The sequence below is a fragment of the Daphnia carinata genome, chromosome 6 (genome assembly GCF_022539665.2).
Source record: "Daphnia carinata strain CSIRO-1 chromosome 6, CSIRO_AGI_Dcar_HiC_V3, whole genome shotgun sequence".
Lineage (NCBI taxonomy): Eukaryota > Metazoa > Arthropoda > Branchiopoda > Diplostraca > Daphniidae > Daphnia > Daphnia carinata.
The window spans coordinates 1,338,598-1,363,284 of record NC_081336.1 but is presented as its reverse complement, the minus strand read 5'-3'; the positions used below and the strand labels follow the sequence as shown (position 1 = coordinate 1,363,284).

Genomic DNA, 24,687 nt, shown 5'->3' with positions numbered 1-24,687 from the left:
TGCCACATAGCTTCTACACACACAAGCGGCCTATTTGAAGAGGTGACATCGAAAGCAAAATTTGGTTGGGGTGTGCGGTCCTGGCACAATGGTTATCACCTTCGCTTTGTATTCTGTCGGACCCGGGTTCAAATCCCGTCACCTCCAATTTCCAAGCCCTCCAAGGTCTCCTTCCACCACCCTCCAATTCATCACTCAAAATTCGCAAGATTCTTCGGATGTCATCGTATTACACAACATTCATTCAACGGATTCTCAAGATTCTTCATCTCATCGGATTACGCAAGATTCTACATCCAAAGAAGAAAAAAAGAAGAGCCATGCCTACTATAAAGGGGCTAAAAATGGCACACACAAAAAAAAACGATCTGTAGTACCGTTCACTACATGTTAAAGATCGACCCACAAACTGAAGGGTAGAGAAGAGGTAATCATAGAACGTAGGTTGTTGATAAGTCTCCCCATGGCCTGAAAGACGGTTCATGGATGCAGGCAGCTAATCATCGGGATATGTGACCCAATTCGCTACCCGTAAGTTTTTGTCTCTTCGATACCCAGAAGTTTTTGTTTCCTTACTGTATCTAACAACAGTAGGTAGCCGGCGATCTATTAAAAGAGTAAAATGAAACAATCTATTAGGTTTACAATTGAGTTTTAAAGGTGGGCTTAAGAATAAATTGAACAGCTTCAGCAAGTGTATTACCACTGCTGCTTTCCACATACGGGGAACCGAACAATATATATAAAAAAAGGAAACATTTGAAAGAAGAACAAAGATGGCGCTACCAACAACTAAAGAGGCCGCTCGTTTTGTATGTACATTAATTCAATAGTGTGCGCATTTGAATGAATCGGTGAAATGGGGGAGAACACAGAACATCACAGACAGAATAATCCATCCACGAAGACACGTAGAAGAAGAATGAAACGCAATACAGCAATAATAGCAGTAAAGATATTGAGCATATAAATATATATAGGGATTGACGAAGTGATTGTATGTGTTGAGAATTGATGCTGTCGCCAAACGGATATGCTTCGTTGACTGAAATGATATGATACATCGTGGGTGTACATCAGACACTTAACGACAAGACAATGATAAAGTCTCCAACATACAAAGATAACAGCAAGAAAAACGTGGAAAGATCTCGATGATGATCGTGTTTCAAGTATTTCTAAAGGACGGTGCAGGCCGCTCCATGACATCCGGAAGACGATGAATCCATTAGAGCGGAAGACATGCTTGCTCTCGCCATACTACTCCTTTGCTGCGATCCTACGAGATGGAAAGAGGGAATGCTTTTGTTTTTTTGTATTGAATTTGAATTGATTATTTAATTATCACCTGCAGGTTTGCCATTGCTGTAATCATTTCCGTGATCTGGAGCCATTGGAAGACTGGCCAATCCACCTGAATTATCCTGCAGGGGGTACCAGTGCGGCTGTTCGTCAATCGTTCCAGGATCTGCAATTCATTTTTTTTTTCTCAATAGAATCATCGAACAGACACGCTATTTAATTATTTTTCAACATACTTGCAAGATCGAGAAGGAATTCACCGAGGAATTCGAGACGGCCATCGCATTGATGATGCCAAACTGTCACTTCCAACTGACGTTTAGGCAAATCAGCAGGCGGAACAGCCGGATAAACCTATTAAAGTTGAATAAATTGAAATAAAGGTTACACTTGTAAGTGTGTTGGCAAAAACATACCATAGTTTGATGCCACTCTGGATCGCTAGTAAGACTCAAATAGCGGGTCCGTCGTTCGTTTTCCACTTTGCGGCCGGGCAGGAGTACGCAGCGAACGAGTGGGTCGGGTCGAGCATCGCCATTGGGACGTCGCGTTTGCAATTTGCGAGCCCGGATGATTGTCACGTAAAGAATGTGAGCTCGACTGTCGTAGCAAGACAGGACCTGAACTTGTCCCAAAGGCAATGTCCATTTGCGCTTGCGCACTTCGGGGTCCTCCAAGCATTCTTCCGCTTTCGGCACTTTATTGCGAATGATTCCTATAAATTTACATTTATTTAAAAAAAAAAAATTTAACGATGGTTCATTCGAAAATGGCGGATAAATTAAAATCACCTTTGACAACCGGCTGTTGAGGTCCACGTCTCTGAGGTGGAATGGCCTCAGTTGGCGAAGCCGTGCTGAGTTCACCTGACATGTGATGGCGACTGCTGTTGCCGTTCATGTCCACCTCTTCTCTTCCGCTCACGTTCATCGTCCTAGTAGACTGTGCTCCATCGTATTGTGCGCTGGCTTTTTCCCTGGATGTACATGTGGATAATTAAATAACTGAATCAAAGAGGATGGAAAATGAATTTGAACTTACCCGCAGATGACGATCTCGACTTCGCCTCTGGTGGAAGAAATGATGCTCTGAACTTCTTCGAATGATTTGCCGTTCAATTGAATCCCGTTCCACTCCAAAACTTGATCGCCTACGACACAGTCCAATTCGAATTTTTAAATGTCGTGTTGTTCATTTTTAAAAAATTGTTTTTACCTTCTTGGACTTGCCCGTGCGTGTCTACTACACCACCAGGTGAGATCTCTGTGACGAAAGCTCCGATCTCGCCCTGTCTTCCGGGGATCTCCAGTCCACCGACCACTCGCATCCCCAATCCATTGTCTGTATAACATTTAAAACGGCTAAGATTTAGAATTTTAAATTGTGTGAATTTAAATGAAAACAAATTACCTGTAGTGGCGGTGGATTTCGCGTCGCACGTCAATAAGATCCTTTTGGTGGGAAATGGATAACGTCTTTTACCCGGCCCTTTGTGCTGACATGAAAAAAAAAAAAAAAAAAAAAAATTGATTTCTCACGTTCAACTAAGGGATAAAATGATCCCGGATACTGTCATTTTCCTACAAATCAAATTGACAAACATAAAAAGTGCGAATTGAAAATGGACCTACCTCAGATGAATAATAAGACGAACGACGGCCTCGATTCCGGTTGCTTTCCTCCGGATCCGAGTAGCAAGGATCACCACCATCACACTCTGATGAATAATCATATCCTGATGAATTGAAACATGTCAAATATTTGTTTGCTTTCGTTTTTTTTTTTTTTTTTTTTAACATTCACATTTTAGATCATCAAACTTTTCAAATTTGAAAGATAAAACTTAATTTAAAAAAAAAAAAAAAAAATCAATAAAAATGAAAAGAGCACATCATTTTGGTAGATGACGTTTCTACTCGCCGGAGCAAATGGAATACTTGACGTATGCAAATGACACAGCGCCGCAATTTTCTGGTTTTCTGTCTCTCGGCCCTGTACTTTTGGATTTCAATTGTTTTGTTTTTTTGTTTTCAATTCGTTTCTTTTGTTTTTTTTTTTGGTACGCGAACAATCAACGACAAAACAACAACAACAACAACTCCAAAAAGAAAAAAGATAGAAATAATTGACATTGAATGTTGTTCCATAAATGTAAATTGTTGAGATGTACACAAACAAACGATTCGGTTAAAAGTCGTTCAAATTAAATACATTTAGTGATGTATAAAGGAAGAGATAGATAGATAGAGAGAGAGAGATAGAAGATAGATCTAGTAAAAGAGTAAAGAGAGCCAAAGGATTGAAATGTAAATGTTCCTTTTTTTGTTTTGTTTTGTTTTGTTTGTTTGTTTTTTTTTTGCGCGACGAAGGCCCGAAAAAACGTGTAATTAGCCAGCCAACATTGATGAGAATTACATGCAATGAATTGAGAGAATAGAGAGAGAGTAAGAGAGAGAGAGAGAGAGAGAGAGAAAAAAAAAGTGGTAGGGAACGGGTGTCGGTAATGGCAAGGAGGGAGACAAGGAAATGTTTTTGTTAATTAAATAATAACAAAAAGAAAAAAAAAAAAAAATGGACAGAAAAATCCAACAGCAGCAGCCCCAAAATGAAATTTTACATTTGACACACGATCTATTCCTTTTTTTTTTTTTTGAATTTTAGGATGGAGGGCAAGGGGAATGTTTTTGATGCCTTTGATTTCAAGGGAGATGAGGCAATAAACACATATATGTATATATAACGATATATTGCGTATGTGTGGTCTGTCTGGAGAAAATGCACCCTTCCCAATTAAAAGAAAAAAAAATGTGTTTCCTCTTTCTCTCTCTCATTTTGCCTAGCTGACAATTGCAAGGATTTCTGGGTTAGGGAATCAAAACAGACACACCCACAAAACTTTCATTATTAACAAGCAAACGAAAGGAAAGCTTATGGCAGAGAGAGAGAGAGAGAGAAAAAAAGAATAATTAAAAAAACAAAAAAACATTTGATGGTAAGATAAATAAATAATAATAAAAAAAAAGTGCCCTCTGGAACAACCACAAAAAAAAAAAAAAAAAAAAAAAAACATCTCTCAATCCTCCCCCGTCAAATGGAACAAAATCCGAGCGTTCAGCAACCAACCACCAGCAACAACATTATGCAACGCGCACGGGCGCGCGTTCGTTACTCAAATTTTTTAAATTAAAATAAATAAAAAATAATAGGCAACACAATGAGGGAGGGGGATGGGGAATTAAAATAAGGACGGTCATGCAAAAAAAAATGTTCTCTTTTCAATCAGCCCTTAAAAAAGAAAAAAGAAATTCGACTTTTTTTTTTTTAATTCATCTTTCTGTAAATTGAAAAGTGTGCTGCTATGGAGATGAGAGGGGGCAGGGGACTGTCGAGAAGAGAAGCGGGAAAATTTGAAACCATTCCCGGTTTCTCGTTACACAATCTAGCTAAAAGAAAAAATGATATCAATCAAGGGTCAATGCAAAAAAAAAAAAAAGAATAAATTTTTAGAATCAGTCCGCAATTAAAAAAAAGAAGAGAGAGATATTGCATTAGGGCGCTGACGTTTAGGTATATAGAATTAGAAATATTGGGTTGGTTCATAAGGCACCAGGAATTGAAAAAAAAAAAGAAGAGATTTTATTCTTTACATTAAACAAAAAAAAAAAAAATAATAATAAAAAAAAAAGAGCTGCTGCTTAACCTTTCATTTTGAAAAAAAAGACGAAGGGCGGGAGTAGAGGGAAAGGGCACGAGGATGGGGGGGGCGGGTCACGATATTAGTGAAACGGTGCACATGGCAAAACTACTTCAATGGCCCATCATTTCCATCAATCCAAAAAAAGAAGAGAAAGAAAAAAACTTAATAAACCTTGCAAATGTGAACGCGTGAAGGGATTTGATGCCATCCAAATAATAATAATCATAATAATAATAAAAAAAAAAAAAAAAGCAATCAAATCACTAAGGGATGTCTCATTACGATCCATAACGAAACAACGGGAGGTTTCAAAAAAGCAAAAACCCCAACTGTTTCAACGACATGATGAAATGAATGTGTGTGCAGCAAAATGTCCCAGAGAGATATTTTTTTTTTGAAATACGATCAAACATCTCTCAATTCAAAAGTAATTAAGTTTTCTATTAAAAAAAAAAAAGAAAAGGGATAGGCTATGCAGCGAGGCGAATGATGAAAAATGGCGAGAGATCGGGAGGAGGGCGTGTGACGTGAACTACGATGCTTTCCATCAACACGACGGTTAACACACACACACAAACATACACCAAAAAGAAAAGAAACTACCGACATGGAAATTATCTACTGCAATTTCATCAACAGGAAAATTCATTATATATCTTTTTTTTTTTTTTTTTTTTTTTTTTTTTTTTTTTTTTCTTTTTTTTTTTTTTTTTTTTTTTAATCTTTAATTCGTTTTTTTTTTGTGCCTGCGGGGGGGGGGGGGGGAGATCTAAAATAGAAATTAAAAAAAACTACGAAAGGAATCAATCAAGACATGAAAGATGAAGAAGAGAAAGGAAAGAGTCTGCAACTGAAGATGTCGAAGTTGAAACGAAAAAAAGAAAAGCGTTTGCCAGAGCACAAAACTAAAAAAAAAAAAAAAAAAAAAAAAAAAAAAATTAAAAATGGATAAACGATAATAGAGTTAGTGACGCGTGAAAGGGAATGATTCAAAAGGCTTGCTGTCACTAATCGTTTTCAAAGATTAAAAAAAAAAAACTACCGGGACACAAAAGAACCAGACACACGTTTTGAATTGCTCGGTCGAGACGTCATCATCCAAAAGGATTTTTGGTTTAAAAGATATGCAAATGAACAAGTTGGGATAAAAAGAAATTCATTCCTAAAAATTAAAAAACTGGCTGACTATGGCCATCCAATCCATTTTTTTTTTTTTTTTTTTTTTTTGATTCACGATGATAATTTCAAGCGAAGGCTGGAAAGAAAAAAAAATTTGCTAGGAATTGAACCTCATTTTCTTTTTTCACTATAATTTAATTCGATTTCTTTTGTGCTCGCGAGAGATCAAAAAAAAAAAAAAAAAAATTCTCACGTTTTAAACTTCCCGCCCAAAGAATTTCCTTTTCTTTTTTTTTTTTCTTTTCTTTATTTAAAACGAAGAAAATAAAAAAAAAAAAATAATTAAGAATAATAAAACGCTGTGTTGGTGGCACGCCGGAGATTTAGTTCCATGACGGAAAACTACTGGAGAAAAAAAAAAAAAAACCCCCCCCCCCCCCCCCCCCCCCCCCCCCCCCAAAAAAAAAAAAAAATTTTTTTTTTTGACGTAAAGAGGTTTGGTGGGAAGGTGAAGATGATGATGGCCATTTTTGTTTTTGTTTTGTTTTTTTTTTTTTTTTTGCTTAAAAAAAAAAAAAGCCGCGCTCAATTCTTTTTTTTTTTTTTTTCGAAAGAGAAAAATATAAATGTTGGAGAAATCAGCGCGGCGACAGATAGCGCGAGGTACTGTGCGCCCCGGCTCCGTACTTGCCTCGTGACTGAATGTGCATGGTGGGCGCATCGTTGGCGCTGGCGGCCAAATCCTCCAGCAACTTGCGCGAACGGCTGGGCATGTCCGGCAATAAGGGCATGGCTGTCGGGCCAGAGCCGCTGTTGTACATCATCATGTCGCCTACACCTCCGCCAAGTTCGGGATCGCTGGCCAGCGGAGAGAAGTCGTGCAGTCGCTCGTACAAACTGCTCGTGTAGTCCTCGGTGCGGAAGGTGGAGGCCAGTCGTTCCATGCTCCGCTCCTCCTCCGTCGGCACGCCCGAATAATTAACAGCGCCACGGGCCGGGCTGGCCCCTCTCGAATGAGAGCCATACTGATGCTGGACCGACGACATGTGGTACGGCCGTCGCGTAGGAGACACGTGATGGTGGTGACTCACGTAGTCCGGCTGGTACAAGTGACCGCCGCTCGAGCTGCTGCGCGATCGATGAATAAATTCCCGATCTTCTCGCAAGATGTCGTTGATGGACCTCAAGACGGAAGAATTGCTAGCCGCCGCCGCTAGTCGGGCAGCGTTGCCGCTACTGCTGCTGCCACCGCCGTACGGTCCTCCCGAACCATTCCCGCCGGACAGGCCGTGATTTGTCTGATAACCGCTCACCTACACCAACACAAACATTTTAAAAAGAGGCTATAAATGTTTGCAAAAATAAAAAGCGACAACTCACATCGCCGCATTCGCGCAAACGAGAGAGGCGAAGGAGCTCGTCGTGCAGCCGCGAGTTCTGCTCGATCTGCTGCCTCCGACGGGCGATTTCCGCCTTGATCCGCTGCTTTTTAGCCTCTCGGGTCAGGATATCGTCCTCGGCATCCAGGAACTCTTCGTCGCTGCCGTAAGGCGACGGGTGCCAAGAGCGCGGTTTGCGCGACAAGAGGATCGATTTGGAATGCGAGGCATTGCCGTGATGGCCGCCTCCGCCGCCGAGCATCACGCCGCTCCGATCGGCCACGTCGTAGCTGAGCCCGCGACTCAACACGCGCGCATCGTTGCCGTAACGCGACCTCGACTGGCCCTGATGATGTCCACCCAATCCGATCAACGAAGGATCCATCAGATAATCGGTCATAGTCATCCCACCATCGCTGGATCTCCTGACATGGCTCCTAAAAAAAAAAAATCAAAACAAAAACGAAAAGAACATTTAGTTTTATTATCAGCCGCTAGATGGACACACGTGTACATACCTGCGGCTGTTTGAAGCCGAGTATTTGCGTGAGAGGAAGTCGTCATCTTCGGTGAGCAGACGGTTGAGGGCACTGCCGGAATATGAAGTGGGGATCGATCGGTGGCGATCCCAGTCGGATTTATTGCTCATGCCAACACCGGCCATGCTGCTATTCAGCTCTTCCAGCGACTCGTATTCGTAAGCTTTCGCCCGGCTCATCGATTGAGATCGGCCCGTAGAGTATCTCTGTCGACGTCCCAACACACACAACACACAACACACACGCACACACAAAGTAAATAGGATTTTCTTTTTTTTGTTTTGATTTTTTTTTTTTGTTTTGTTTTTTTTTGTTTTTTGTTTTTCGTTAAAAGACATTGTCATAAAGTTTGCTATGCTCTTACATCAGATGATTCTTCTCGTTCTCTCATGAGCGAAGACACTCTAGGATCGGATAACTGTCGCCGATGTCCTCGGCTCTTGCGCAGTCGTGACGACACACTCGATCCAGATGATTGGGCTCCTATTAAACCGGCCGCCGCGCTGCCCGGCCTTCTCTGGGTATCGAATCTATTTCCAAAAGTATTTTTTAAATTTTTAATTTGCTTTTTTTTTTTTTTGATGAATTGCTTTCATTGTTTTACCTTTTCATTGGGTCTCTGAGGGCGGCAAATTTGTCCAATTCGCGCCGGATTCGGACCTCACGTTCGCGGTCCTTGTCCGTTTGGCTTCTGAGACGGGCCCGATCTTCAGTCAGCCTGTGCAGCTCCTCCTCCAGAGCTCGTCTCCGAGTCAGCGGTGACCCGCGCAAGTCTTCTAGCGCGGCCGTGCGATATCCACCCTTTCCATTTAAAAACAAATTTCCCTTTTAATTAAAAAATCATAATGGAAAAATTTGCATATCAAAAAAAAAAAAAAATAAAATAAATAAGTAAATAAAATAAAAATAAATGAATTTTCTCTTACAACGCTGAGGATGGCCGTCGAGTCGTTCGTTGTCGATGTCGTCACAAGGCTCGTGCTGGGCGCTCCGACCAAGTGCCTCAAGTCCGGCGGAAGGATGGCGGCCAAGCTTTCACGTAACGTCTGGTCCTCCGACTTGACGCTGATGGACGGATTGGATCGCGCAACGGCGCCCAGATTGGCCTGCGTCAAATTGCTGTTCAACGTCGATCGGAGTCCGTTGGCGTTGACGATGCTGGACCCTTGTAAAAGACCCAGAGCGGAGCCGGGCCGTGCGGCCAATGAGGACGCCATCGATTCACCGTAGGCCAATTGGCGCAAGTTGGTCTCGGACGTGGGACGCGTCAGTCCGCCGAACGAAGCGGCCGACGTGGCGTAGCCCCGATCGGCCGCGCTGGACGCGTTCAGGGCCTCCGTCAGCGATCCCTGGCGCAAATTGCTGTAGGCCTTGATCCGCTCCTGGACGCTGACTAGCTGCTGCTGTTGTTGCTGTTGGGTTTTAGCCAACTCGAGTTTCTTCTTCTGGACAGACGGAAGGAGGGCGGCCTCTTGGTCGGGCGGAAGTAGAGGCAACTTCCGACGCAGACGGAGCGATGCCTGCGAATCCGTCTCGCTGAGCGTGTCTGGCGAGTCGCAAGCCAGCAGATCGCGACTGTCTCGGCTGTGGGCTCCTCCTCGAGGTGTTCCAGCCGGTGTGCCCATAGGCGTTGTAATCGGCGTTCCGCCACTGCCGATCATGAACGAATGAGCAGCCGGGCCCGGCCGCATTCCCAACATATCGATTTCTGGCGATCCGCTTGGACTGTACGGCCGCCCATCGATCAACCGGATTCTGCTCCTGTGTGTGAGTTATCATCGATTAGAAACGGCAGGCAACACACCCACACATAAGAAAAATATATATATATATATATATCAAGGAATTATTTATCTATTTTTTTTTTTTTTTTTTTTTTTAGAAAACTGACTTGTGCAGTAAATCGGCGGATCTGAGTGTGGAACTACTTCCGTAAAGGTCTCCCATCCCGTGGCTCATTTTATTGGGATCCGGAACTAGATGGAAGGGAAATGCAATTTCGTTTCAATATCGAAATAATAAACAAATAAAGAGATAAAAACAAAACAAAACAAAAAAAAACCTATGGAAGATTGGTGGAGTAACGCCGCCGACGGAGCTTGTTGTTGTTGCTGCTGTTGTTGAGTCAGCATGTTCTTCCGGATGGTTTGCGGAGTCATCTTGTTGGCAGCCTGTGTCACGCACACACACGCAAACCGCGAAATTTGAATTAATTGAATACGCAATTATTTTTTGTAACAATTCATTGAACCATAAATTGTTGCTGTTGTTGGAGTTCCAGTGCGGCGTTCTGGGCCGTGCCCATCTTGCGCATTTTCTTCGAATGCTGGGCTTGATGCTGCATTTGCATAAAGTCCTGATTGGTCGTGTTGTTCATCATTAAAAGTTGTTGCTGTTGCTGCTGGATGATGGATTGCTGCTGCTGGAGCTGCACTGCAGCTTGCTGCATCATTTGCTGCTGCTGGATCGAATGTTGTTGTTGCTGCTGCTGCTGCTGCTGCGCTTGTCCGGCTGCCAGAGCAGCGGCCGCTGTCGTCGATTGAAGTTGCTGCGTTTGTTGATTGAACATGGCCATGCGATTGGTCGCCTCGTTCATCACCATGTGACTCTGAGGGTTGTTCGCCAACAACTGTTGTTGTTGCTGTTGTTGAACGAGTGCCGTCTGGACTAAGGGCCTGTGAAGTTGCTGGTCCATCGCGACGGTCGCAATGGCCCCAGGCATTTGATAGGCAGACGATTGTGGCTGACTGACAAAGAGATTGGCTTGTTCCATGCCCGTCAGCTGATTGATGGGTTGTTGAGATGCAATAACAGCGGCCACTCCACTCTGTTCAAATTGCTGTTTTTGCAGAACACGCGAATTTAGAATGACGTTTAAAAAATGAAAAGGTCTTGAACACTCAAACTGACCTGGGCCACTTGCTGGACGTAATTGTTGGGGCCAGCCGTGTTCACTAGAGCGTAAGGTTGTTGCACGGCATTCGATGACATGGCATTGATTTGGGTCAGCTGTTTATTCTGCTGGAATAACGGGCCGGCTGCGTTCTCATTCACCATGATCGCATTATTGCCCACACGCTGCTGGCCGAGCTGTTGTTGCAATTGAAGTTGTTGTTGCTGCTGTTGTAGAGCCATTTGTTGTTGTTGCGGGTCCATTTGCGATAGGGCGTTGGTGGCGAACACCGCATTGTAGCTGCTCGTCTGCAATTGCTGGCCAGCCAGGCCGCTTTGCTGCTGCTGCTGGCCCGTGAACGGATTGACGCTTTGATTGACCACAACATTGCCAGACCCATCTGCCGAGAAGTACACGTTTTGCCCTTGTTGCTGTTGTTGTAGCGGATTCATTGCCGATTGAAGCATTTGCTGTTGTTGCAACTGCTGCTGCTGTTGTTGTTGCTGTTGCATCTGCAATTGTTGGCTTTGCGTCGCGTTCATCTTGGCCGCGTTCTGCTGCTGCAATTGCTGATCGTTCAACTGGCCGAACGTCTGGTCAGATGATCTGGTCGCATTGCTGCCCAAACCTGGTCAACAAACAACGTTGTTCAACAACGTTTGCACACGATAAAAACGGGCCGGCCATTTTTGATTTTCCATACTAACAAAAATAAAAACAAAAAACAAAAAACGTTTTACCTAGAGCCCGGCTGAAATCGGCCAACATGCCCGTTATGGTCCCGGCCGGTTTACCACCCGTTTGTTGTTGTTGCTGCTGTTGTTGCTGCTGATGGATCAACGTGTTGTTGTCGTGCGGCATTTCGTTGTTGTACTGCTGCTGCACGAGGTGGTTGCCACTGGCTGTTGGGGCCATCATGCCGGTAGCCGGAGGCGATGTGGGCATCCTGCGAAACATGACGGCACGTCATCACACATCGCAAACGACACAACAACTCGTCACGAAAAAAAAAAAAAAAATGGAAGGCGCCAGTGATGAAGCCAAACAAAAAAAAAATGGAGTTTTCATGAGAGTTAGGGCAAGTTCGTGATCGAAGAAGCACTCGACTTAAGGAAAACTCAATATCGATACATGTAAAAATACACACAAAAAAATAGGTGGCGACACAGGGACGTTAGATTATCGATCTCGTTTTGCAGTCAAAATAAAAAAAAAAAAAAAAAAAAAAAAATAAAAACGAAGCGCTCCCGCGTTGCGAGAGAGAGAGAGTCGCAGCAGAGCGACGACCGCAAACGGATGGAAGATCAATACTGAGCTTCTTCTTTTCCTACGAGAAGAAAGTTTGAAGACGAACGAAACGGGAGGGGGGGGGTAGGAGAACGGGGCATGTCATAAGACTCTCTTTCCCAACCTCCGAGAGCCCCACCCTTTTTTCCTTTTTCTTTCCCAATAGAAGCCTATACACGACATGGGGGGGGGGCATGGATATCGACCTGTGTGTGTGTGTGTGGCACTTTGAGCAGACGAAAAATGCATCAGCAAAGCGAAATGGGCAATACTAACCTCTCGTCTTTAAAACTGTTGGTCGATGTCGTGGCAACGTCGCACGGCTGGTTGGCCGATCGGAATCGGATGGCCGACGATCCGAAATGGCTCATCAAATTCGATGCCGAATTGGACGGAGGTAATGAAGACGACGATGGTGAAGGATCGACGCCGTGGCGCACACCGCCAGCCATCGACGTAATCGTTTGATTAGCAGCCACCGACGATGCGGCGCTAGATCGATGGTAGAGTGCATTGGTCGGCGAGCCGATCCTCATCTGCGCGTTGGCTGTCGTCATTTGATCGTTGAACATGCCCATGGCCGATCCTTCGATTCCCGATCCTATTTATTTAGACATGAAAAATGAGGTGTTTTAGCAATGTTCTCTCATATTATTATCATTTTTTTTTTTAAATGAATGAAAATGTTTTAAAATGAAAATCACAATTGAGATGAAATGGTAGGAACAGGTTGAAGAAAGGAGGGGATTGTGAATTAAGGTGGGATATCAAAAGTGAGTGATACTCGTGTCGACGCAGAAGAGATCGTGAATGTTAATTCATTTCCATCTTTTTAATAAAAATTATTAGAATTGCGTTTCTTGTTTGGTTTTTTTTCAATCCTTTTTTTTTTTTTTTTTTTTTTTTTCAAGACGTTGGGACGTGAGAGCGCACAGCCGGAAATTGGAGAGAATAAATCTGACATAAAGGGTTGTGGAGTCGTCAATGAAAAAAATGAAATTCATATGAAAATTGAAGTGAAGTTCAGTGATCGTCTTACCTGTTGGTAGGTTCAAGCCCCATTTTTTTTTTTTTTTTTTTTAATTTTTTGTTTGAAACAAATAATTATCTATGTGCTCTCTTTCACCATCGATTAAATATAGTTTGATTAGTAACTTTGTTTACACATAGAAATGCTGCAAATGTTTGGCCAAAAACGAAAAAAGAGAAATGCAAATTTGGCAAAGAAACAAGAAGAAAATCGACTGTTGGAAATCATCTAATTGGCATGCTAAAACCGGGAGGGGATGTTAAATAAGAGTTTTCGACTAGAATTATAATTTTTTCAAGAATTGGTTTTTTTCTGTAGAATGTTAATTAAAACAAGCCGGGAATGGGATAATAATAATAATAATAAAAAAAAAAGGCAATTCATCTACAACTGAAAATCAAAGCTTCTAATTGAACGTAACGTGTTAGTCAACCAGTGATCATCTTTGCATTTTTTTTTTTTAAATTATAAATAAATCAATTCGGCTAGATGTGCTTCCAATTGAGATCCATAAAAAAACAAAACAAAAAAAAAAAGAGCCCACGAGATGGCGTAGTTTAAAAACAATGAATTTAAAAAAAAATGATTTAAATACGTTGGGACAGTGGAAAGAAGAAAATAGATTTTGATTTTTCTTTTTAAGTGATAGAATCTTTTTTTTTTAATGAGGGGTGGCTGTCGTAGATGCGCTTTTTTTTTCACCACGTCTCTTTCGTCTTGTTTCAGGATTGAAATAATTTTTTTAAGTCTTTTTTTTTCTTTTTTTTTTTAAATTGATCCTCCTTTCAAAATCGAATTCAAGAAAGACCTGGTCGACATAGATATACTCGCTGTAAAAAAAAAAAAAAATATAATAATAGGACTGCGATGTGGCCATCAAACGGTGATTTAAGGGGGAGGGAACAAGTGCATCACAATTGGATTAGGAAAGATAATAATTGTAAGTGAATTTCGATATGATAAAGGTTGAAGAGATATCGTCGTCGCAGATGATCATCATTTCTTTTGTTTGTTTGTTTTTTTTTTTGTTTGGATATTTTTTTTTTGGAAGCACATGAAAAACAAGAAAGCTAGAAAAAAAAATAAATAAAAGGAGAAACACGTAACACAAAAGTGGGTGTGATGAGAAACCAATCAAAGAGAAAGAGAAAGAACAGAATAAATAAAGAGAAGAGTGACTTTGATTTCTTTTTTTTTGTGTGTGTGTGTTTTGGTTAATACGATAATGCATTACGAACCACCCGTCCATCAATCGTAATCACGTTGGCTAGACATCCATCATCTTTAAATCAATTACGCGTGTTGAGATATCGAAACGAAACACGAACAAAAAAAAAAAAGAAGGCCAAACACAAGGGCACTGGGGTTTAGAAGCTTGAAAAAAATCAAATAAAATAAATAAAAAAAAAAGAAGTGTGGAATGCGGATGAAAAGATACAGAATTCGGCCAAGGGTGAACGAGTGCGGGAACTGCCAGAGGTGATATATATATAAAAAAAAAAGAAACGAATCTGTTTGACATGTTTGCATCGCCGCAGATCGAGCGCGCGAATTACAAATATTTAAAAAATAAATAAGGAAAGATTGAAGACTAAAATCACATCCGGATGTTGACCTCCCCCCCCCCTCAAAAAAATAAAAGAAAAAGAAATATAAACATATCTTTTAATTGGCCCGTATTCCCCCTGAAGTATCGCCATTTCAAACGATCCTTTTGCCTTTTTTTTTTTTTCCCTCAATGTTTTACAGGATCAAAGTCAACATCATTTTTTTTTTTTTTAAATCTTTCAATTAGGGCAATTCTCTCTCTCTCTCTCTAGGCGGCGATGCGCACCGTCTTATTTCTGACATCCGGAATGGATATGTCTGCGGAGTGTTCGAACTCGGCGCTCTTAACGAAATAAAAAGCGCACGCCGCCGCCGCGCGCTGACAGGCACAATTTTCATCGACTGAAAAAGATTGAAAATGCCATTTTGACAAAAGTTTAACGAGGACAGCGTTAGGAGGTGAAGCAAAAAACATAATAAAAAAAAAAAAAAATGCAAATGGCCGATCGTGCGGAAGAGGGAAAGTTCCACGTGCTTTAGAGTGCTCACCGTGCATTGCCAAAAATGAAAAAAAAAAATAAAATAAAATAAACAAAAACAGCAGAATTCCTGTGGATGCGATAAAAAGAGCAAAAGAGAGACGTTATAGTTGCGTTAATTCGAATTATATCAAAGGAGGTGGAGGGCGTTCCTGAATTTGACGCGAAGAAAGGGGAATTGAAGAGGGCGGCGCAATTTGGAATATTCTAACCTGAATTCAAACGGGCTCTGCGTCTGAGGCTGGTGACTCCGTCGGAAGCGGTGGGCGAGGCGGCCTCCTCTTCTTCCTCGGCGATCGGGTACACCTCGCCCGGATTGTGCTCGTAGACGTGTTGCAGCGCGGCCGTCATGCTGGCGGTGGGCGGCGAGCCGGGCGAGGGCGAGGTGGTGGCAGAGCGAGGGGAAGAAGCGCAAGACGAGTCGGCCTCTTCCGCATCGGCCGCACCGTCACGGCCGCCAGCCATCATGCCAGCCGCATCGTCTTTACAGTGATTCAATTCTTCCACGTCGCTCAGGTTCTCATCGCTATCGGAACCTTCCTTGACGGCCACGGTTGCCAATTCTTCCATCAGCGAGTCGTCGCTGTCGTCCGCATCTTTCCCTTTTTTTGTGTGTGTGTTTTTTTTTTACGTACGTACGCGTGTCAATACTTTTTGAATTTCAACATTTCTTCCTCACAAAACGAAAGAATTTCGAATTGTTTTTGACCGCTCAAACAATTCCTTTCGTTAACTTATTTTTTCAAGACATTTCATTTCTCAATTTTTGTTTTTAAAACAAAAACAAAATTTGGAATGCCAAAATTTTGGGGTTGAACGCGTTACGAAATTGAAATGAGACGTTCAATGTTTTTCTGGCAACGGTGCAAAACCTCCCTGCGTTTGGCGCGTAATTCAAATAAAGCGGGGATGATGGTGGGGGGGGGGGCGGGGACACTCCCTAAGAGAGTTGAAACGTTTGGTAAATCTTACCTTGATGATTGTTCTCCTCGCTCTCGTTACTGTGCGTTTCGTCCTCGATATCTTGGTAGCGCAACCTATGACTATCGTCGACGAACGGCCGGTGACTGGTGTAAGACACCGGGCTAACCAAACGATTGGCCGCGTCGCCACCTGGCGACGTTGCCAGTACATTTGTCCTTTTCACGTTTTCTTCTTCCTCCTCGTCCTCGTCCTCTTCGTCTTCCCGCCGATAGACGGATTGAAACCACGCGTGCGATTGATCATCCGGCACGGGTTTGGGAGAGCCGGCCGATTGGGTGATGGCCGTCGGCGATGACGGCCGGTGGTGGTTCGATGCGAACGACAGGGGTGAATTAGCCGAAGTGGGTGCGGTCGGGTGGTAGGTAACGGGCGAGGAAGTGGTAACGGCCGGGGTAATGAAGGATGAGGTGGGACGTGTGGCAACGTCGGCCGTATCAGACGGCGACGTTAGATTATACTCACGCATCGTCTGCTGTTGTTGTTGTTGCTGCTGTTGGCGTCCCGCAGAGCCCATCAGTTGACCACTGGCGTCGTTCATCATCGAAGATTTCATCGTCTATGCAAAACGTAAAATTATCGAGATTAATCTCCATTTCTTTTGAAGGTTTTAAATATGCAAATTAGACATACGGTTGGTTGTTGATTGATCGTGCCAGGTTGTTGGGACCAGTTGAGGTTTTGGCGTCGATCCAGACATGTCCGGCACAACCACACAGTGTTCTGATCGGTAAATGAAACCTATCATTTGTTTCAAGGGGAATTTTATTTTGTTGGTTTGATTGATTTATTTATTTTTTTTTAAATAAAAACTCACTTTGTTGTCGTAAGTGGAAGCGGCGTATCCACCGCAAGTCGTACACACGACGGTACGGCACTCTGCACAAGCCTGGCCGGGCGGCCCGTCTCGTCCGCTAATCTATTATCCCCCAAAAATAACAAACAAAATGGCGTTTAAGTGGGGAGGGGGATTGAAACTGTGTGCTTTACGTATTAAAACTTTTAGGTTCCCAAAAATGTTGATATCATTCATCTTGATTCGGAACGAATGTCCCGGATATTTTATGTAAGATGATGGTGCCAGCTCAGATATCATATTCTCTTCTTTTTTTTTTCTGACGTTCGAGTCATCCGAGACGGTCACAGACAAACACACAGAGACAAACAAAAGAGAAAAACTTTAGACGATGGGAAGCGGGAGGGATAGAGAGCCGAGTTCGTGTTACAGTTCCGCATCACATTTTCTAGTTGTGTTCATAAACCGAGAAAAATTTCTTCTTTCCGGAAGCCACATTTACTACGACAATTTTTTAGATTTAAATGAAAAAAAAAAACGTTAATGTTGCATGCGCATCCATCTTTAACGGATCCAAAAACAAATTCAATTTCTGCATCCTCAAAGCTTTCGATTTTTTTTTTTTTTTTTTTAGACGACGATTAGAATTTCAATATTTCATGTTATTCCGAGAATTATAAGAATGAAAGTCTCTTGCATCCGTCCCGCAACTGTGAAAGTATTGATCCGCTTGGCTTTAAGACATTGGACATCTCAGCTCTCTCTCCCTCTCTATCAAAAATAAAATATACCTATCCCCCTTCTTTTATTTTTTTTTTTTTTTTAACGTTGCCCTCCACTGTTGGTCGAACGAGGAAAAAGGGTACAAAACTGCACAATAACGTTCATGTTTTGAATGCGTTTCGTATTATGACGCATCTCTTTAGAGGAAGGAAAACAAGACTTTCGTCACGCACATCACGTCCGTTTCTGGCCCTACCCAAAAGATGTGAAAATAGTTTTAAATTTTCTCCCAAAAAAAAAAAGAAAAGAAAAATATTAAGAAATAAAAGAGAATGAAGTGCGAGACAACACCCCCTCTGCGGCGCCATCTTCAACTGATATATGTGACATCTAGAACTCTTTTTTTCTTTTTTTTTTACTACACTCGGCGTGGTAGTAAAGAAAAGGGGATATGATCGATGGCTTTTCATTATCTCTCTTTTGTGTACATGATGACCAGCAAAAGGCGAGAAAAGATTGTCCCCCAAAGGATCGATTAGAGACGTAGACGAACGATATATTGTTGAATTTCGAAAAAAACTTTGCGTCGGTTGTCAAGATCTTGTTGACGTCATGAAAAGACGTGGGGGGGGGGGGGGGACATCAAACTTTGTTGGTACACACGCGCGCACTTATCCGGGTAGGGGGAAACACACAAGTCGACCAAACGCCATCAAATTGGCATTTGCTATACGGTCCCCGACCGGAAAGATCATAACCTGATTTATTAGCCAGAAAACAAGGGAAAGAAGAAGAAGAAAAGGGAAATCGATCCTGAACGGCCTATGACCCAACTGTTTGCTGAAAATGCCTCATTGACGTCATGTTTCGAAATCAAACAAATCTTGGGAAATGAAAAAAAAAAAAGAAGAGGGGTATGTTTTAATGATGGTGAAAATATAGTGCAAAACTCACGTCTCGACGACAACAGACGCTACAAAGCCTCTGTTGCTGGCTGGAGATGGAGGCCAAGTTGGACATGTCCGTGACGGACATGGACGTCCGCCGGTTGATGCCGTTGCTTGTGCTATTGTTACTCGATGGATCGATCGAATAGCGTAGCTCGTTCTCTCGTTCCAAGGGATCCCTGCACACACGCATCCAGCAAACAAGATAGACAACATAGATAGGAAAAGAGAAAAAAAAAAAAAACATTATCGACACGTCAGAGTCAAACATGTCTGGCGGTGAAAAGACCACAGCAACAAACAGTTGATTAGATTTACGTTAACGTCTCTCTATTCCCGCAGGGAGGATAAGAAAGCTTTTTATGGCACCAGCAATAAAATTTTTTTGGAACAGTTTGAGTAAGAATTAACTCTTGAAAGAATTGAGTTTTCATCGAATGATTTGCATATTGGATCATGCAGGTGACATGCAGCACTTTGCCTAATGAATTTGGATGACAACTTACGGCTGAGATATTTGACGGGCTAGTTGTCCTTTCATCATCCTATAGAAATAAGAAACAGAAAATTTTCAAAAATAAATAAGGTGAACAAACGATGACATGTACAACATCAATCAAAACTAAATTTTTTCTTGCTTTTTACACAAGGTTTTTTTTTTTTTCCAAGAAAATTTTAAAAGCTATAATGGGATTGTATCCCATCGTGTATAAAAGAACCGTTTTCATTCCATTAAAAACAGAATGCGACTTTGAACTGTCGAAAGGAATAGAGAGAGGCAGGAACGTTTTATTGATCCAGCCGAGTAAGGATGCCCTCTCGCTTTTCCTTAGTGTGTGTACTATAGAGGGAATGATCATCTAAGCGTTGCAAAAGCACCGTGTAATAATCTGAAACTGGTGCCAAGAATTGGACGTCCGTTTCTGGCCACTTGTTTTCTATCCCCCAAAAACTTTCCTCTTTTTTCCACACTGATTTACGTCACCTGAGGGAAATACAAAAGTTTCACACAAATCTGTTGGGAGAGTCAAGGAAAAAATGTGTGCCCCTCTCAGAAGGACATGAAAAGTTCTGTTCATTGTTATTTTTATTGATGTGACATTCAAGTAATGAGATACCTTGAATTGGTTGGAGGTTTGACGACGCTCTGCTGTTCCAGCTCTTCCATCTGGGCTTTGGCCATGACACTTTCGATGAGCAGACGCTCCTCTTCGCTCAAATGGCTCATGTCCACGTCGGGAAGGACTCCTCCCGGGACGCCAGTGTTATTGACCGAGGCCTGCTGCATCGATGATCCACCAGCCATCGACTGTTGGCCCGGCATCATTTGATGCTGTTGCTGCCCTTGTTGAAATAACCCTGGACGTGTTGTCGTGCCTGAAAACAATTCAATGTTCGAACAAAACTAATCATTCCAATTCCTTTTTTTGTTTTGGGGGGGAAAAAGAACTTCACAGGAAGCAAGAAATTGTGGGTAGGGGCGTGTTGACACGTAGAACAAAAAAAAAACATCAAACGAGAACTGGATACACTTTTCACGAGATTGATGTAAGGTTCTTTTAAAGCACTTGACAAATGCCCTTCGTACAACGTTCGTGCCAAAAGAGCGACTGATTCGCATGGAAGACGATAACAAACGTATCACTAACAGAAATTCAAGTCTTCTACGAAACACACGAAATGCTTTTGTTAAAGTCATCTTCGCTCAAACAATGATTCAGCCAGACTAAGGATAATGGCGGCCAAGGTGCTTCACATGTGACCCCGAATGTACTAATCAATACGAATTCTATTCGATAGATGGACACGAGATTTAGTGAAAGGGGGGCATCGTCGGGGGGTGTCTGTTTGTGGTCGAGTGCAGATTGGATTTCGCCTTTCTGGGCCTTTTTTTTGGGATTCTCAAGAGAGCAAAAGAACGACGGACGGAAATGGCTGGCCAGAGAAAATGGACCAACGGCCCTTGATAATAAAGAGACCAATCCTGTCTCCCCCCCCTTTTTTTTGTCCTCGGCTACTAAACAAACGGCCATGAGCAGAGGCTTCGCGTTGCATTGACAAGAGTCAAACGCAAACGCCATCTTTTTATTATTATGTCCATAAAGTCTATGTAGAGCTCTGCTTGTCCACCATCGTCATAGGATCAATAATAATGAATAAAAAAAAAGGAGGGATAGCACATTTCTTTTTTGAAAAAGGAATAAAATCATTAAACGAACATTTACGTTTGATTAGGTAAGAGGTGTCGCTATATCAACGCAGGGGGACAAAATCGATTTGATCTGTCAATGGTTGGAAGAGCATCACAAAGCTTTGTTTTGTTTTTTTTCATTGCTGGATACGGAATGGAATATGTAATTTGATGGTTCATTTTGGATAGGTGGAACGTAGATATTAACTCCAGCACGAATAAGGAAACATGGGGGACCCTTTGCAGACACACACACACACACACACAGAGGAAGAAAGATTATCAGAGAGGTAAATTATATAGAGAGCTTGGTTTTCAATCTTTCACTGCATGTCTGTGGTGCCATTACCAGCCTCCGAGTCTATTACACATTATTATTCTCTCTCTCTCTTTCTCTCGTTTCTCTTTGCTCCAAGCCGCTCATTCTCTTTACTGTACTCAGTGTGTGTACGATCTGTGCGTGTGGCAGCACTGGATCAATAGAAGCTCAAACACAGAGAAGTCAGAAAAAAAAAAGAAGGAAATGGGCTGCACGTATGTAGATGGTAAGAAGGATAGAAAAAAAAAAAAAGAAAATCCGGCCGGATGGGTTTCTTTTTTTCCATGTCGATTCTTATTCGCCCCTCCCCCTTGTTTTTCTTTTTAAAGGAAAAAACATCCTTACCCCTCATTGATCAAGCGTTCAAAACATCACGCAATGCAAATTTAAAAAAAACTTAAATAAAATAAAATTTTTTTTTTTTTTTTTTTTTTTTTTTGGGGGGGGGGGGGGTTAAAGTAATAAACATGTTGCATACCTGCTGGACCACGTATGCCAGGTCCTTGGTTAGGAGCCGGCCCGCCAAAATAAGGCGGTCTCGCTTGCTGACCGGCGGCATTGTTGGCCATCATGGGACCCCTCATCTGCTGGCCGGGCGGACTGCTGCCGGGGTAGGGGCCCCGTAGTGGGCCCTGAGGTCCAGGCGGTCCTAAATACATAAAATAAATAAACCAAAACGTTAAAAAGAACCAAAAATCAATTATAAATCGATTCAGCAGTCAACGAAGACGAATCTCTTCCCTTTTTCCTTCTTCTTTTTTTTCTTTCCTTTAATCCGGATTTGAGAAGACAGAGAAAACTTCTTTCTTTTTCGGACTTTACTACGCACACATTCGTAACATATGGAAGTTTTCCCAAAACTTGTGTTTCTTTCTGCCCTCCTAAAGAAAAAAGACGAGGCCGATTTCGGGATTTCTAGGTTCGTCTGCTTTTGTTTACACTTGATGTATTTCTAGTGGACTGACAGTTGGCATATTCGCCTACTATTCCAACTTGCTTGTGCTTCTTGTTACGATAATGTTTTCCCCTATTTTCTAAGGGGCAGAAGGGTGAAATTTACATATATACATCTGACGGATCAAATTTCATAAGCGAGTCCGTGTCATGTATATAAAAACGGGAGGGGCATATCATTTCGACAGAGGGCCAAAAAACAATAGCCCGGCTAAAAGGCATGATGAAGATGAAGGAGGATCAAGCCAAATGAAATTCAACGTTTTCTTCTTTTTTTTTTTGATGGGGGATCGAAATGGAAAGCGGTGGGCGTATCGTTTGCATTGCGCAAATGGATGTTGCTCCGTCTGTCTAGCATTAATTAGACGATCCCCCCTCGTTTTTTTTCGCTTGACTAATGTTCTACACGAAATGTGCGGGATGTGAGGGCCAAACGCAAAAATGGCTGACTTGTGTGTAATACGCCGAAATCCATTTGCACTTTGCAAAGGGGAAAGAACGAGATGCACAAAAGAGGATAACTTCGTTGACAACGTCCCGACCCCTTTTTTCGCCTTCAAGCCCAGGGACAGCTAGAAAGAATGGGGGGGGGGGGCACTTTGTCTATCCCGGTCCGCTTGCCTTTGACAATTTCATGCACGCATCCATTATGCCGCGTTCAGCAGTGTGTGTGTGTATCTCAGCTCACTTTGTTGTTGACACAAGAATAAAGCCAAATACAATTAGATGGGGTAATTGCGTATTTACCTTGGCCGGGGGGTCGATTGGGCGGGTAGAATCTGCCTGGGCCATTACCGCCGGGACCCATAGGACCACCACTTCGTGGGCCTCCCATTCCTGGAGGTCCTCGCGGTTGTTGGGGACCACCTGGTCCTTGCATCATCATTCTAGGGCCGCTGCCTGGTGGACCTCGTGGTCCATTTCCTCGTGGCCCAGGTCCACCGAAACGCTGGGGTCCCATTCCAGGTCCACCGGGACCTCCAGGACCCATTCCAGGTCCACCGGGGCCTCCAGGACCCATTCCAGGTCCACCGGGGCCTCCAGGACCCATTCCAGGACCCCGGGGCCTCCAGGACCCATTCCAGGACCACCGGGGCCTCCAGGTCCCATTCCAGGTCCAGGCGGACGACCTCCAGGTCCGGGAGGTCGTGGACCCGCGAAGCCTGGTCCTACTCCGCCGGGGTGCGGTCCTGGTGGTCTCTGTTGTCCAGGGAATCCTGGCCGCTGACCTTGCGGTCCAGGACCCTGAAACATGGGTCGTTGTGGTCCGCCCATTTGCGGATTTCTCATGCCCATCGACTGCTGCGATTGCTGTTGCGGGTTACTTCCGGGCTGGCCATCCTCGCCCGGCGCCCCGATGAGGGTGTTGATCATTTTACTGGCAAAGTTCAGCATGGCGAGGCTGCTTTTCTTTTCTTGTCCTAGTGATGGATCACGCACATTAAGACCGCGAACGTGATCCAGCGGATGAAACCACCACCACCACCACAGACACACAACACAAAGAGAGAAGGAGATTGCAGTTTTTCGAGTTCGCTACAACTGCGCCGGTAGCGGCACTTGAGCCAATTATCTGGCTGCAGAAACAGTTTCATTTTGTGTTGAAGGCGTCGTTGCCATGGTGATTACCAGCGACATGTTCCGGTCACTATTCCTTCATTTTTCTTTTTGCAACAGTTTCCTCTTTTTTATTTCCAGCCCCAATGATATCCGAGGGCAGCGTACGATTCAAGGTCCAACACCCTTGCACGGAGCTTCCGGCTTCTTTCAGCTGTTCTCTGCAGGATTGCGTCTTGCCTCTTTTGCGCAGAGTGAAAGGAGGCATAGATGTCGCTACTCGTCCCGTCTAAAATGGAATATACAATGTCATTAATTTTAGTCATATCTTCATATGTACAGTATACGTGAAAATCGTAGGGAATAAGGAAAAAATAAAAGGGGAGGGAACCCTCATCGATCGCAGGATTCACCCCCCCCCCTCTTTTAACAGAGGGGGGAGTTAACAATACGGGGAATCAGAACGGAGCCAGGCAAACAAAGTAATAATAAAAAAAAAAAAGCTTGATAAATAATAAACATATTTAATATTCTATTGATATTAGAGAAAGAAAATAACAAACATCTAATTTGTTCTTAAACGTGTTATGAAATAAGGGGAAGAATACATACCGGGTGATTTATGCATGCATGTTGTGACACAAGCAATCGATGCCGGTTCCAGCAACGATTAAGCAAAGGCCGAACTTCAGAAGAAAACGGGCACTTTTAGATTCTTGCCTTGGCACGGCAAGCGAACACGAGTCACACGATGTAACACTCTAAAACGATACGTCTTTGAACAGAATTCAAATAATTTTTTTAAACAAATCGGAAAAATGTCAACTTGTTTTCAGCACTAAAAAAAAAAAACGGACCTACAAACGGACGAAACGACTAGGAAATT

At 42.9% G+C, this 24,687-nt stretch overlaps 1 protein-coding gene across 3 annotated transcripts; it reads right to left on the bottom strand.

Annotated features, from left to right (window-relative positions):
* Window positions 1–309: 309 nt before the first annotated feature.
* LOC130689767 (uncharacterized) lies at window positions 310–24,036 on the bottom strand. 3 transcript variants are annotated; one of them, XM_059495832.1, is made up of 31 exons: window positions 23,321–24,036; window positions 22,992–23,282; window positions 21,769–21,939; window positions 19,899–20,157; window positions 19,287–19,325; window positions 18,788–18,959; window positions 17,132–17,233; window positions 16,948–17,037; window positions 16,306–16,873; window positions 15,546–15,935; window positions 12,493–12,817; window positions 11,670–11,875; window positions 10,947–11,557; window positions 10,288–10,875; window positions 10,099–10,207; window positions 9,928–10,012; window positions 8,963–9,797; window positions 8,641–8,837; window positions 8,401–8,566; window positions 8,016–8,242; window positions 7,499–7,934; window positions 6,810–7,431; window positions 2,934–3,019; window positions 2,713–2,797; window positions 2,518–2,643; window positions 2,344–2,452; window positions 2,094–2,278; window positions 1,719–2,017; window positions 1,539–1,656; window positions 1,349–1,468; window positions 310–1,279 (listed from the first exon to the last, which is right to left on the bottom strand). In XM_059495832.1, exons 1-31 carry the CDS (start codon window positions 23,637–23,639, stop codon window positions 1,179–1,181), a joined length of 8,037 nt encoding a protein of 2,678 aa, XP_059351815.1. In that variant the 5' UTR covers window positions 23,640–24,036; the 3' UTR covers window positions 310–1,178. The 3 variants fall into 3 exon arrangements, with proteins under 3 accessions (XP_059351815.1, XP_059351813.1, XP_059351814.1); XM_059495830.1 differs by having other exon boundaries at window positions 312–1,279; window positions 16,948–17,055; window positions 22,992–23,437; XM_059495831.1 differs by lacking the exon at window positions 15,546–15,935 and having other exon boundaries at window positions 315–1,279; window positions 16,780–16,873; window positions 16,948–17,055; window positions 22,992–23,437.
* Between the last annotated feature and the right edge of the window lie 651 nt (window positions 24,037–24,687).